Source organism: Leptodactylus fuscus, chromosome 7 (assembly GCF_031893055.1).
Source record: "Leptodactylus fuscus isolate aLepFus1 chromosome 7, aLepFus1.hap2, whole genome shotgun sequence".
Taxonomy (NCBI): Eukaryota; Metazoa; Chordata; class Amphibia; order Anura; family Leptodactylidae; genus Leptodactylus; species Leptodactylus fuscus.
This window is the reverse complement of record NC_134271.1, coordinates 39299804-39314645: the sequence shown is the minus strand read 5'-3', so window position 1 is coordinate 39314645 and position 14842 is coordinate 39299804. Positions and strand designations below refer to the sequence as shown.

At 43.8% G+C, this 14842-nt stretch overlaps 1 protein-coding gene across 1 annotated transcript in view; it reads right to left on the bottom strand.

Annotated features, from left to right (window-relative positions):
* Nucleotides 1-13280: 13280 nt before the first annotated feature.
* Nucleotides 13281-14842, bottom strand: part of SLC7A6 (solute carrier family 7 member 6) — a 36770-nt gene continuing 35208 nt past the window's right edge. The window contains exon 10 of the mRNA XM_075281805.1: nucleotides 13281-13583. Coding sequence (XP_075137906.1) covers nucleotides 13480-13583 — 104 coding nt within the window. The 3' untranslated portion in view covers nucleotides 13281-13479. The remainder of the gene's footprint in view (nucleotides 13584-14842) is intronic.

The following is a 14842-nucleotide window of genomic DNA, read 5'->3' as shown; positions in this document are numbered from 1 at the left end:
GAGATGTTGTTGGCTGGGTGAGGGAGTTTGTGGAGGAGTCAATGAGGGAGATGAAAGTTTCTATCTCCCAATTATCAAAAAAACCTCGTTTGGAGTCATCCCCTCCTTCTCTCCCCCCTATGGAAACTCTACAGATCCTAGATGAGATCTCCTCTGAAGAGGACATCTTGGAACCAGTTAAACCGGTCTTTGCTGTAGAGAGGATGCCCAAATTGCTAAAAATTGTACGGGCCAAGGAAGTGGGAGAGCCTACTGAGGAGACTCCATCTACCTCCCTTAAGTCTTTCCAGGCCAACTCGGAAATGGTTAAGAGGATGGAAGCGGAATGGAGGTTTCCGGAACGTCCATTTAACGCTTCCAGGCGTTTCAGGGCACTGTTTCCCCTAGCAGAAGCCCAGTCCAGCTCTTGGGGCCCTCCGCCTAAGGTAGATATAGCGGTCTCTAAGCTATCTAAGCGCACCGTGGTACCAGCGGAGGATGGTTCGAACCTCCAGGATGTGATGGACCGCAGGGCGGAGGGGTCCCTTAGGCGCATCTATGCCTCCTCTGCAGCGCAGGCCTCAGTAGGCATTGCGGCCAGTGAGGTAGTCACCAGGCTACGGGCTGAGGTCTCAAACCTTGAGAGAGACATCGACTCAGGTGTCCACAGAGACGATCTGCTGACAGCCATGACAAGTATTACTCTAATGTCTGACTACCTCTCTGAGGCGGCTTTCTACCAGGTCAAGCTGGCAGCTAGGGCTATGGCTTTGTCAACTGCCACGAGGCGTCCCCTCTGGCTCAAACCCTGGAGGGCAGACAATGCCTCAAAGTTTAATTTGTGCGCCTTACCATTTGAGCCGGGCAGATTATTCGGCAGTGAGCTCGACCGCATAATGGAGGGGCTGGCCGACTCGAAGGGCAAAAGCCTCCCCCAGTCTGCAGGGTCTAGGCAACGGTCCTTTCGGGGCTATGCGGCCTCCAGAGGCATGTCAAGAGGCCAATTTCGGAGGCGGCCAATCAAGAGGCGGTCGAGGTTCCGCCCGTGGTGGTGAAAAAAGATCCACCTTCTGACTATCACCATCCCCTCGCCTGCAGAGCCGCTGTGGGGGGTCGCCTCTCTTTACATCTAGCCGCCTGGCATCAATACATCCAAGATCCATGGGTTCTCCAGCTTATACAGGATGGCTACAGAATAAGCTTTCTTTCCCCCCCTCCAGACAAATACAGGAGGACCCGCCCTCTTCAGGGCACCAAGCAGCTTCATCTTCAGAGATCCGTGTGGGAGTATGTGGACAAGGCTGCATTGGAACCAGTCCCTCTAGACGAGCAGGGTCAAGGCGTCTACTCGCCCGTGTTTTTGGTGCCAAAGTCGACGCATGGTGGCGCATGATTATCGACCTAAGGTATGTAAATCAATTCATCCGCAAGGTCCGGTTCCGGATGGAGACCATAAGGTCGGTTCTCCCGTTTTTGCAGCCAGGAGACCTATTCGTCACCTTGGATCTGAGGGACGCATACCTCCACATTCCCATCTATGCTCCACACAGGAAGTATTTAAGAATTGCCATACATCTAGACGGAAGATTACATCACTTCCAGTTTACGGCTCTCCCGTTCGGTATATCTTCGGCCCCCCACACCTTCACAAAGGTAGTGGCTCCGGTCGTAGCCGCCCTGCGCCTCCAGGGGATATTTATTGTCCCGTATTTAGACGACTGGCTATTAAAAGCCTAGTCAAGGGAGGCTCTCGCCACACAGTTGGGTACCACAGTGGCATTCATAAGCAAGCTGGGCTGGCTAGTAAACTGGCAGAAGTCAGTAGTGGTTCCATCAACCCGGATTCAGTTCCTGGGCTTCAATTTGGATTCTCTCAGTATGACGATCTCCCTGCCCTCTCCTCGAAAGGAGAAGATTGGTCGAGCGGTCCACCACCTATCCCGAACCAGGAAGGTTACAATCAGGACAGCTATGAAGGTCCTAGGACTTATGTCCGCGGCCATCGAGGCAGTTCCCTGGGCACTGTGGCATATGCGCCCTTTACAACTCGAGATCCTGAGAGAATGGAACCACAGTCCTTCTGGACTTCAGAAGCCTATCCAGTTATCCATCAGTACCCGTCGATCACTGGAATGGTGGTCCCAACTCAGAGACGGGAGGTCCACGGTCCAGACTTCCTGGACCCTGTTGACCACAGATGCCTCCCTCACAGGTTGGGGAGCGCATCTGGGGGAGACCCTGATAAGAGGAACCTGGAGCCAAGAGGAGAGGACTCGCTCCTCCAACTGGCAAGAGCTTACCGCAATATATCTGGCACTTCGGAAGCTGACTCCCCATGGGCAGGGGAAGGCGGTCAGAGTGAGAACAGACAATATAACGGCCGTGCAGTATGTCAACAAACAGGGAGGCACCAGGTCTCCCTCCCTGATGCGGGTGACCAACCAGATCTTTTCCTGGGCAGAAAGGAACTTATCCAGGTTGTCAGCGGTGCACATCAAGGGCCATCTCAATGTCCTGGCGGATCAGCTAAGCAGGGGCCTGGAGGTTGACCGCACCGTACGTGGAGACAGAGGATTGTCCCAGGCCGTCTTAAGGACATTGGCCCACTCTAGAGCAGATTCAACCAATCGCAGTTACCAGAGGATTGCTCAGGTATTTATGGACTGGGGGGCCAGGAGACAATGCGATACATCATCCATTGAGGCAGTCCTGGAATTCTTACAGGAAGGATTGGACAAGGGTTTGTCCCCAGCCACCCTAAGGGTGCATGTCTCGGCACTATCCGCTCTATTAGGGACCAGATTGTCGCAGAATCCTCTCATAAGGCAATTCCAAAGAGGGGCCTCTAGGCTCCGACCCCCGGTACGGCCCCCGGCTCCCCAATGGGACCTAGCTGCGGTCCTACAAGGGCTATGTGCCCCGCCATTTGAACCCCTGACAGAGGTAGAGTTCAAATACCTCTCATGGAAGGTAACCTTTCTGCTGGCAATCACATCGGCCAAGCGAGTAGGGGAGCTTCAGGCCCTGGCGGCCTCGGAACCATATACAACCTTCTTTCCGGACAGAGTCCAGCTCAGATTTATCCAAGGATTTCTGCCAAAGGTTCCCACGATGGAAAATATTAACCAAACAATAACCTTACCAACATTTTTCCCCTCTCCCTCCTCCGAATGGGAGGAGAGAATGCACAACCTGGACCTTGTGCGAACACTGCGGATTTATCTAGATCGGACACGCCCATTCCGCAGAGCAGATAACTTGCTCATTAATTTTTTGGGTCACAATAGGGGAAGTAAGGCATCTAAGACCACACTATCGAGGTGGATTAAAGAAGCTATTTCAGGGGCCCTGCAGGCACAAGGTCTGCCGGTCCCGGAATTTTTGCGGGCCCATGCTACTAGGGCAGTAGCCGCGTCTTGGGCAGAGAGACAATCTCTCTCGGTGGACCAAATCTGTGCGGCTGCATCTTGGTCCTCACATTTAACCTTTGCAAGGCACTACAGACTGGACTTGCACACCACCAAAGCAAAATCCTTTGGTTACTCTATCCTGTCTTCAGCTTGTCAGGATCGCCCTCCCTAGAAGGGGTATTACTCGTTAAATCCCCATCTTGTGCTGCTGTTTGGGCGTAGGGGGAATGGAAGATTATGTAGATAATCTGTTTTCCCTTAGCCCAAACAGCAGCACAAAGCTCCCTCCCTTTGACTTATGTTGGTTATACACGGCTATATTCTGTATGATGCTTGGAGACTAACACAGGGAGGGGGAGGTCTCCTGGGCCTTTATAGGAGGGCAACTTGTTAGTTTAATAAAAGTTCCACCTGTCCTGACAGTACACAGGGGCAGGAATACCTCCATCTTGTGCTGCTGTTTGGGCTAAGGGAAAACAGATTATCTACATAATCTTCCATTGTTAATTGAAGAAGTAAATCCATAGCTTATGATGTTTTTATATTAAGGCTAATGAGAGAAAGAACATCCCTTTCTCACCAGCCTCTGACTGACTGCAGATAAGCTGTAAACCTGGGACAAGGGGTGGGGTTGAGAGGAAACATCAAAAAAATTGTTACTCCAAACTACATAGTTTGCTCCCTTGTTTTATCACAGTTTTTTTTCTTCCATATTTTGCAAAAAGTATTCCCCTCGCCCATCTTCAGTTATAACATATTGTGTGAATGCCAAGTTAAATTTTGTCCAAGGTTACACACACACACACAAAAAAAATTCTAAATAAAGACAGACCAAGCCAGTCATTCATGAGATTTTATTGTATGTTGGAAAAGACAAGCACCAAAACATCTTTAAAAAGTCTGAGGAACATGAACATAAGAAACAATACAAGAGTCAGGATTATAATAAAGAGACCTGCTCCCTTTGGCTTGTAAAATGGCACCCAACAAGTATGATCTCTTTAGAAGGATTCCTTCAGTCTGTGCTATATATATAAAAAATACATATATATATATATAAAGCATCACTCTCCTAGGTATCTGATTTCAAGTCTATAGGATGTTCTTCTCTCCAGTCTTACAACTTCTGTACAAAATGTGAAAGGATAAATCCCAGAGCTACTAATGAATATCATCTTAAAGGGGTAAAATACTAATGATCTGGCTTATAGATAGGTCACAAATACGACATCTGTGGGCTTCTGACACTTCCACCAATTGGCTGATCTCAGCAGCGTATATACAGGGATGGAGCAGGAAGCAAATAGCTGTGTTCTCTCTAGTGCCAGAACCAAATACCTACTCTGGCCGTTATAAAGAGAACAGAGCGCTCCTCTCCATTCCAGTGTATCAGCTGCTGAGAACAGTTAATCATTGGGAGGTCTCAGACCCCACCAATCTGATATTAATGATCTATTCTTAGAATAAATCATCAGTATTTTTAACCTCAAAAACTCCTATAACATTACTAGCATCAGCTGGTAAGTTTGGATTTCTTTGTCTAAATATGACTGCATCTTCTCTATGTGGAGTGTATTAGTGAATCACATACAGTCTCATTGTATGCATTTATTTAATGTCCATGCAGAGTATTAGATGCATATGAAAGAGGTAGAAGGTTTGGCATGCCTCCAATGAGAACTGTTGGCTTGAAATTAATTGCATTGTTCAGGTAACTTTAGAGTTAATAATACTTTGTGAAAAATAGGAGTAGGTGGTTTAACTTAGGCCTGGATCACATCTGTGTTCGGTGTTCCTTTTAGAGAGTCCACTTGGGGGAAGGGGACCCCCCCCCCCTCAATGGAATACTGAATGCATTAAAAAGCACACAGACCCCATAGACTATATACAGAACATGCGGAGAGAAAGGTACTTCATGAACTACTTTCCTCTCTGCATGATTCATGCAGACACTGTGCAGAAAACATGGACCCCACTACAGTCTATGAGGTCCATGTGCTTTCATTGCTCTTCGCTTGTCAATGCGTTCAGTATTCCATTCGGAGGGTCCCTGAATGGAATACCGAACGCAGATGTGAACCAGGCCTCACCCACTCCACAGCCCTCATACAGTCAGACTACTTCATAAATAGCTGACTACTATGGTCATACAAAAGCAGTAAAGCTAATTCAAGACAAAAAAAAAAAAAAAAGCCATTGATTGAATTTCTATGAAAGTAAATATGTAACAAACTATGCATCTAATTGTACAATATTGATAATTGTATAATATCATTTTACGGTAAAACTGAAATTGGTAACCTTTTGTGACTTCAACTCCACAGCCGTGTTTTGTATACAGTAGTCTACAAATGTAAAGTGTGCAGCGGTTGTGAACCCATAACTTCACACACTTGTACTTCAGGCTGAGAGCTGGGCTACAGAATGACAAGCAGTATACTTGGTACGCTGCTATCTTTTGGTAGTAGCAGACTGAGCAGCCCCCTTTCTTGTGATGCTTAGGGTCCCAGGAGTTAGACCCTTCTTGTAACAACAATCACATTCCTTTTTAGGGCACAAAAAGCCCATATATACAAAGATTAGCTCATTTTATTGCTGACCTATACTAAGCTAGTAAGGCTGGGTTCACACTACTGTAATTTAATGTCCATTGTGCTCAACCATCATAGGTAGAGAGAAACGGACATTAAGTGACAGATGCAGAAAAACCCTTTCTATCAGGTGTCATTATGCATTCACCCTCATGTAAAAAAAAAACAAAAAAAAAACAACTTTTTTTTTTACTTTTCTGACAGAAGAAATTCATACATACAACGCTTCTTCTGTTACCGAAGTTAAAGTGACATGATAAAGAACATTACTGAAAAAAAAGCTTCTATCGAGGGGGCTCAGTCTGTGTCACTCTACTGTTGTTAATGTCAGTTGTTCTCATCCTACTGCTGTATTCATACAACCAGAACTCAGCCATGTACAGTGCAGAAGTGAAGGGGAAGAAGAGGGGGGAGGCTGTTGGGAGGTGGATGTGGAGGGGGAGCAAAAACATGTTGTGGGGGGGGGGAGGTTTCCCACGGATTTCTGGTGCCACACAGCTGTGTGAATAGGCATTATGATGGATGTGAGCAACGGACGGCAAACCAATACTACAGACGAGAGAAATATCTCATCAGTGAAAATGTTTATTCTTATTGAGAGAGGAGTCGTAGCTATGGTGCTGCCCGTGCTGTGCATTACCGCCATATAATTTCCTGCTGCTTCTTAGTGAGGGAGCCGCACATGCTGGAGGTTTAGGGTCCCTAACCTGCCAATGCTAAGTCAGCGCACACCCTATTCTGGAAAAAAGAACCTTCAGTACTGACCAAGAGATGAGAGGTCTTCTCATAGGAAACATCTCTATTGCTTGCTTGACTAGTTGTAAACTGCACAGACTATTATATATAAACTGCAATATATCTTATAGCAGAGAATTGCCTCTTTCTGCTACTACCAGCAGCTTTCCATCCCAGCGGTACAGGTCAGTTATCTCTATATATGCTCTGCAGTTTCCTCTAGAAGCCATCTCCCACACTGATATTCTGCCTCTACTCCCCGTGAGCAATGTATGGCAGCTAGTCTCCATTCACTAGTGGAACATGGGAAAAATATGCAAATCTGTCTCCCAAGATATAAACAGGGAGACAGTGCCTCTGTTATGCTGCCCTCTATAGCAAGCACCCTGAACAACATGCCCGACTTCCCAGAAGCCTTCACTGCATGATGCGAGGTTATGACCAAATCAATTTCTCAGCTACGGACTGCACCGTTTCTGTCTCTTTGGACTTCATCAGCACAGCCTAGAGAGAATTGATTTGGTTTAAGTGAGAGGCTGAAAGACCAGATTGTGGGGATAACGTCTATCCTTAGGGAGAAACCACCTTCTCAGGCTGTATAAGTCTCCACACACCTGAGAAGGGATAACGTCTATCCCTAAGGATAGACGTTATCCCCACAATCTGGTCTCTCAGCCTCTCACTTAAACCAAATCAATTCTCTCTAGGCTGTGCTGATGAAGTCCAAAGAGACAGAAACGGTGCCGTCCGTAGCTGAGAAATTGATTTGGTTATAACCTCGCATCATGCAGTGAAGGCTTCTGGGAAGTCGGGCATGTTGTTCAGGGTGCTTCCCATAGAGGGCAGCATAACAGAGGCACTGTCTCCCTGTTTACATCTTGGGAGACAGATTTGCATATTCTTCACTAATGGAGGAAGACTGCAAATTCCACAAGGGAAAACTGGATCAATTCAAATCATATAGTGACCAGAAATAGTGTTATTACTTGTGTTCACACAAAATAGCAGCTTATCCTGATAAGTCAAATGAAACATCAGGTACATTTTATGAAGATGTGACATCTCGCGCTAGAAATGTGCCATATTTTGACATGTATTACCGCCCAAACACCGTAATGAATATCAGTTATAGCGTGCACAAGGCATGAAGCTGTGACCGTTGTGTCTGGATTGCTTCTTTAAGCATGTGCTCCAAGTTCCAACAATAACTATGCAAACCACATATTGCACCATTAGCACTTTTGTTCCTGCTACTGCATAGCATATCACTTCTCACTAATCCTATTCCTGTCTGGCATGGAAGTTATATGTGTTTTCTATGTCCTGCTTTTACATAGGCGTGAAGAGAGAACTGTAGCACTCATATCTGCAGCAGAAGGATGCAGCTCTTGTTCAGATCAACCAGGACAGAAAATCAATATTAGATTATAGAATAGTATAAGGCTGTACAGAATGTGCACGTCTATTCTAAATGTAATAAAGGTGCAAACTGCATGTTGGCAAATACCCAACACCAACTAAGCATAAGGCGTTGTGGCCAGCGGAGGCCTGACAGATGCCATGCAGTAACGTCTGTCACACAGAGATAAAGGTTAGTACAAAAACGGTACAGTATATGCTTTTCACAGTGGTCCTCTGTATAGGCATAGGGAGAAACAGAACAGCCAAAATACAACAAGGGTGAGGTTAGGAAATAGGTGAATGCTAAAGTGTGACCATACTAGATCTTATGACATATTTTTATGTTCTTATGAACCATGAATTTTGCCATAATTATACTTTGCAATGTTCTGATATTGTAAGCCACCAGAGCATGTCCTAAGACCTGGGCATTTTCAGTCTCATTGTGATAAGACATTTTTGGGGTCTTTTGGTGCTCAATAGAACATTAGACACTGGATTAAACTGCACAAATCTAAACAGGCAGCGATCTCATCTGCAGAAAGATAGGTGCAGTATAACCAGAACAGGAATTAAGCTGTTTTTCAAAGCCAAAAACAGATTTGGATTATTGGGCCCACTCCTGATTTTTATGGGTGCAGAGTCATGGCTGTTACCATGCCCATTTCTCCTTTAAACGGTAGCCCCCGGCACAATTTCAGCACTGGCAATACTGATCTCACACCAAGAGGAATTGGGTTGAAAACAGCCATGACGTCAAGATTCTGCACAGTACCCACACCATCCTGTGACTACAATTTTTCAGTAAAAATATAATTTTAGCAGTGTGAACTGTGTTACTGAGGGTTTTAACACTAGCATGGCACAAACGCCATCAGTTAAACACAACAGGTCCTTGTTAAATGATCTTTTAGCTTAATCTTACAGTAGCCCAAGGCCTTGTGGAAATTCCGAAAATGGCAAACTGTATTCAACCAAAATGAACACCAAAAGAGACAATAGTCTACTAAATATCCATCTGAATAGTCAACTAATATCCATCAGACCTAGGGCTTACTTAAAGAGGACTTTTCATCAGATTGGGCACAGGCAGTTCTATATACTGCTGGAAAGCTGACAGTGTGCTGAATTCAGCTTTCCCGATCTGTGCCCCGGGTAAAGCGCTATCGGTCCCGATACGTAGCGCTTTACAGTCAGAAGGGCGTTTCTGATAGTCAGTCAGGAACGTCCTTCTCCACAGGAACGCCCCCCTCCCCCATTGATAATACTCATCTATGGACGAGCGCTGTGAGCAAAGGGAGGGGGCATTCCTCCCCACTCACACTGTGCAGCGCGATAGGCACTGCTGTGGAGAAGGACGTTCCTGACTGTCAGAAACGCCCTTCTGACTGTAAAGCGCTACAGACCCGGGACCGATAGCTCTTCACCCGGGGCACAGATCAGGAAAGCCGATAGCCGGCTGCCGCAAAATAGCGCCATGTATACGGTACTGGCTCCCATTGAAAATGGGAGCGTATACGGCCCGCAAAAGCTCCCGCGGCGTCTACATGCCACATTACGTGCCAAATCGTGTGAACCCGGCCTTAAACGTCTGCACTTTGAGCGCTCATTGATTTTAATGGGCGCAGGAAGACATTTTTTCTTTTTCTATGGACCATCGGGATGTGGGGAATTACCAGCGGCGTGATTTATTTTGGTCTATTTTGCAGAGCACGGAGCACTGTTCTAGTCTATAGGTCCCTAAATAGTATATTGATAACATGTCGTGTGTCCGTTTTTCACAGACATTATAAAGTATAGTAATAGAAATAAATAGATCTCTTTTTCATATACGTGAAAGCATACAGCCTGAGAATAAAGCAGGATAGCGTGCTGTAAATGATAACACAGGCATCACAAAAGTGATGACTACCAGCACTACCAAGACATTTAAGTGCACTTGCAGGTTCAGAAAACTTATGATGTACTGTAGACACGTCATAAGTTTTATTGCTGGGGTCTCAACCATGTGCCAGACCAAGTTCATGGTTAAACCTATCTTTTAAGGCACCCAATGCAAAATATGGCTCCAGTATTCATCTAGCTTTTTCCAAACTGAGCACTTTAGAATTATTAAAATGTAAATTTCATCACTAGATTGATTTAAAATTCTGAAAAAGAACAACCTATTCAGGCGAGGTGTGAACAGTAAGCAGCAACTGACTGAGAAATCCTAGGATAAGTAGGCAAACGGATGGGGAAAAAAACAGGCCCAGTGAGAGACAGCGACAGTGGGTAGTCTGTTTCTTGAGTACTGTATTTATGACAACCCTACGGTATATGCCATAATGCCTGATATGTTGGGGGTCTCTTACATCACCTATTACGATCCCATGTTGCAGAAAAGCTGCAGATTTTGCTGTGATTTTTTTTTTTTTTTTTTTTGAGAGAGCCTTCACACGGAGTTACACTGCGCTCATTCTGAATGTAAAAACATGTTCAGAATGAGCGCGTAAAAAGCAGCTCCGATTCACTTGAATGGGAGCCGGCATACGTGCGCTCCCCATTGAAATCAATGGGAGGATTTTTTCCCTATTGCTTTTAATGTATTAGGCGCGTAGCTGGGAGCTGATTTTAACGCGCTCATTCTGAACGTGTTTTTACATTCAGAATGAGCGCAGCGTAACTCCGTGTGAACGCTCCCTTAGCCACAGTGGATTTAGCAGAAGAGAGAACTAGAAGTGATTCCTTTATATTTCCCATTCCTTTTGAAGTACCTCTTGGCTTTGACTAAAATAAAACAAAAACCAAACAGATTTTCCACAATGTGCGACTTCACTCTTAAAGGGAATGTGTGCTACAGGTCAAAACTGCATTATAAATTAGCTGTTTTGCTACTATGAGCCAATATAATAAAGTGATCATGAGGAGAGCCTCTCAGGACAGTGATTGTATATTAGTATAAAGAGCTTTCTGTCACAATAGCCTGTCAATCACTGTGCTGAGAGATGGGAGGACAGAGCTCTCCTTATGTTATACAGGTCAGGGAGGGAGGGAGTTATACAGGGAGGGAGTACACAAGCTGTGAAATCACCTATAGTGACTGGTGGATTCTGTAACCTATCTATATATACTCAATGGCTATGTTGATCAGTGTGCTGATAAGTGGCACAAATATGTAGAAAACAGGAAGCCTCAGCTTATTATTTGTCTTAGGCTGAGGCCCCACGTTACGTAAACACAGCTTTTTTTGTTGCAGATTTTGTTACGGTTTTTTTGAACCAAAGCTAGAAGTGGATTGAGCAAAAGGTAGAAGAAACTTGCTATATATTTTCAATTCCTTTTGTAGTCATTCTTGGCATTGGCTAAAAAAAAATGCGACAAAAAAGCTGTATTTCCGCAACGTAGGGCCTCAGCCTTGGTAGCTAGAGCCAGAACTGTAGAATTAAAAAAAAAAAATAATATATATATAAAGAATTTTCCTTGTTTATAAATATGGTTAACATTAAACTATTGAAAATTAATTTAATTTTTTTGGAGACACATTCCCTTGAAGAATTGTGTCTGGGGCCATTTTGACTATTAGAACAGTTCTGTAGCTAGCAGACCAATCCATTTTAACTTAGCAGCTGTCACCTGTGAAATAAAAGGAGGACAGGTGGCTATACGGCTTTCTCCATGGAAATGAAGGTTGTTATTGTACACAATGAGGAGCAAGTAGTGCTCAGCTTTTTCATAATAATTTCTCTATTTCAATAGTAAAAGTAGGGTATAACACAAGACCCTTCTGCGTATAGGTGATAAGACGTCTTAAAGGGGCTCTATCACTGGATTTTGGCTATTTTAGATAAACATATACCTGAATAGCCTTTATAAAGGCTATTCAAGTCCTGCTAATTGTTTGTTAAAAGCCCCCCCCCACCCCCCCTTTAATGAATTACCTTTTAAACATATATGTAAATGCACCGTTGGCGTTCCCGTGCACCCCTCAGGTCATACTCTGTTCACACCCTCCTATGTGGTTCTTCTATGCAAGTCCCTCCTCCTGCTTTCAATTCACAGCCTTTAACTGTCTCTTCCCTGCTAGTGGCACATGATCTGTGATGATGTCACTACAAGGTCCTTCATCGTCTTCTAAGTAGTGATTATGCATAGCAGGGGCTGCAGCTCCCTCTGTCTATCATATCATAGATCTACTGTGCACATGGAGATCTATGATATGATAGACACAGGGAGCTGCAGCCCCTGCTCTGCATAGATCACTACTTAGAAGACGACGAAGGACCTTGTAGTGACGTCATCACAGGGACAAGCCAATCACAGAGCAGTAGTGACATCATCCCTTAAAGGCTATTCAGGCATATGTTTATCTAAAATAGCAAAAATCCAGTGACAGAGCTATTTTAAGTACCCCAATTTATAAGGCATTTATGGCAAATCCTCAAGCAATACATCAATAAAATATTGAGAAACCTAACCCAGTTAAATATCACTTTTATGCAACACAAGGCTCCTCAGGATTAGGTCAAAATTCACACCTCATTCATAAACTAAAATATGAAAGGACAACATCAGCTGCATTTTTCACCGTTTGACCACTTCACAATGGAAATATAAAAAAAATATACATACAGTTATTTTTAATGATTTCACCCTTTGTAAAGCTGTATGAAGATAACTGAAAGACAAGCTCCAGAGGTTAGCATTGCACCTTATCTGCATTTGGTAATTTAATGAAAAAAAAAAAGCTTAACACAAATTGAGTGTGTTTAGTCAATGGTGATCTGTACTGGCCCCACCTTTGTAGATCCATTATTTGTATTCATCTTTTATTCATAAGCCTTAGGCCATATTCATAGTCCGGTCCGGGAAACTGTATATCCTGGACTGAACCGAGTTGCGTGAATGGAACTCGCTATTTGATAAATCTGTCAGGTCACTATTGTAGTGATCCATCTAGTGGGCTCAGCACATCATACCTTACATTATGATACACAAGTTTGATTCTCACAGCAAAGTTTAGTCTGGGAAACACAGCTCAAACATGAACAGTATTTCTTAAACCGACCTTAGGACTTATTCACACTTAACTATTTTGGTCAGTATTGTGCATCGGTAGCCCAAACCAGGAGTTGTACAGAAGACACAAACAAAAAAAAAAAATACAGTGAAAATACCTGTACCTTTGCTACGTTTTGGATAAACTCCAAAATTACAAATGCTGACCAAAATACATCCACACATATGAGGCCTTATCCACATTTGCACAGTACTCAATTAACAAAGCCAATGATACCCTCCACAAAATGACACAGATGTTTCTGTTTCTTTTATATCACTTGTCCTGTTCCACTCAGATTGATGCTTTTCTTGTAGTGACTTGATCATAGGGGTTGTTTTGATTTTATCACTGGCTTTTTTTCTTCAACAGGATCGATCTCCGTCAAAACACAATTGAAGATAAGCTGAGTCCATTTTGTAAGAAAACCTAAAGATAGAAGCGAAAAAAGTTCATTACTTGTTACCTTATATTAACGGGAAATACACATTTTTATTCTGATTTGAAGACAAGGACTTTGCATGTCTTGGATATAGAAGCATAAAAAAAAAAAAAATGACACAAACACAGTGAGAAGATATGTGGAACCCAGAGACACCCAGTACCTCCACTGGGTACTGATTTTTTTTTAAATTACCGTATATACTCGAGTATAAGCCGAAGTTTTCAGTACAGTTTCTGTGCTGAAAAAGCCCCCCTCGGCTTATACTCGAGTCAAGCAAAAAAAAAAAAACAACTTTTTTTATTTTTTTTTTATTTTTGGGAGTGGGGGTCTATGACCAGCCGAAATAGTAATGTATAGAATCTCCCATAAAATAGCAGGGAAAAAAAAAGCTTTAAAAAAAAATATAAGAAAAAAATAAAGTAAATAAAAGTTGTAAATCCCTCCTTTCCCTAGAATACATATAAAAGTAGAAAATGACTGCGAAACACATACACATTAGGTATCCCTGTGTCTGACAGTGCCTGGTCTACTGAATATAGGGTATCTGCAGTGCTCCTGTTCCGTCGGGAAGGGGTTAATAGGAGCACTGCAGATATCCTATATTCAGCCAGGCTGAATTACAAGTGGGGGAAGAAAAAACAGTTCTCAAGCTCAGGGAAGGGGCAGACAGACAACCAAAACACCCCCTCCCCTTTCCCAGCACCCAGCAACTACTGCACCCAAAAACTCCGACTATTTTAATTTTTGAAGTTTTCCAGTAGCTGCTGCATTTCCCCCCTCGGCTTATACTCGAGTCAATAAGTTTTCCCAATTCTTTGTGGTAAAAATAGGGGCCTCGGCTTATATTCGGGTCGGTTTATACGGTAAAATCGGCACGTCGAACAACAAAAGTTGCCTAACCCTGGTGTAGAAACACCTCATGACTTTTCGGGGGTAGTTAAATCCCCTTATATCATGGGAGATAATCTTTTGATAACTTTTTGCAAAGTTCTGGGTCTTATTAAGAGGTTAAAAAAAAAAAAAAAAAAAAACAGTCTAAATTTACTATCCTGAATACTGGTGACATGTCATTTTGCCTGCAGAGTGAATGTTGTAGAAAACTCTTAGGGTTAAGTTCACACAGGGTTTTTTGGTCAGGGTTTTCAGACCGTATTCGCCTCAAAACCCTGACCAAAAAGACGGCTCCCACTGAAATCAATGGGAGCCGCTCAGGTCTTTTTTCCGGGAGCCGTTTCTTCCAGCT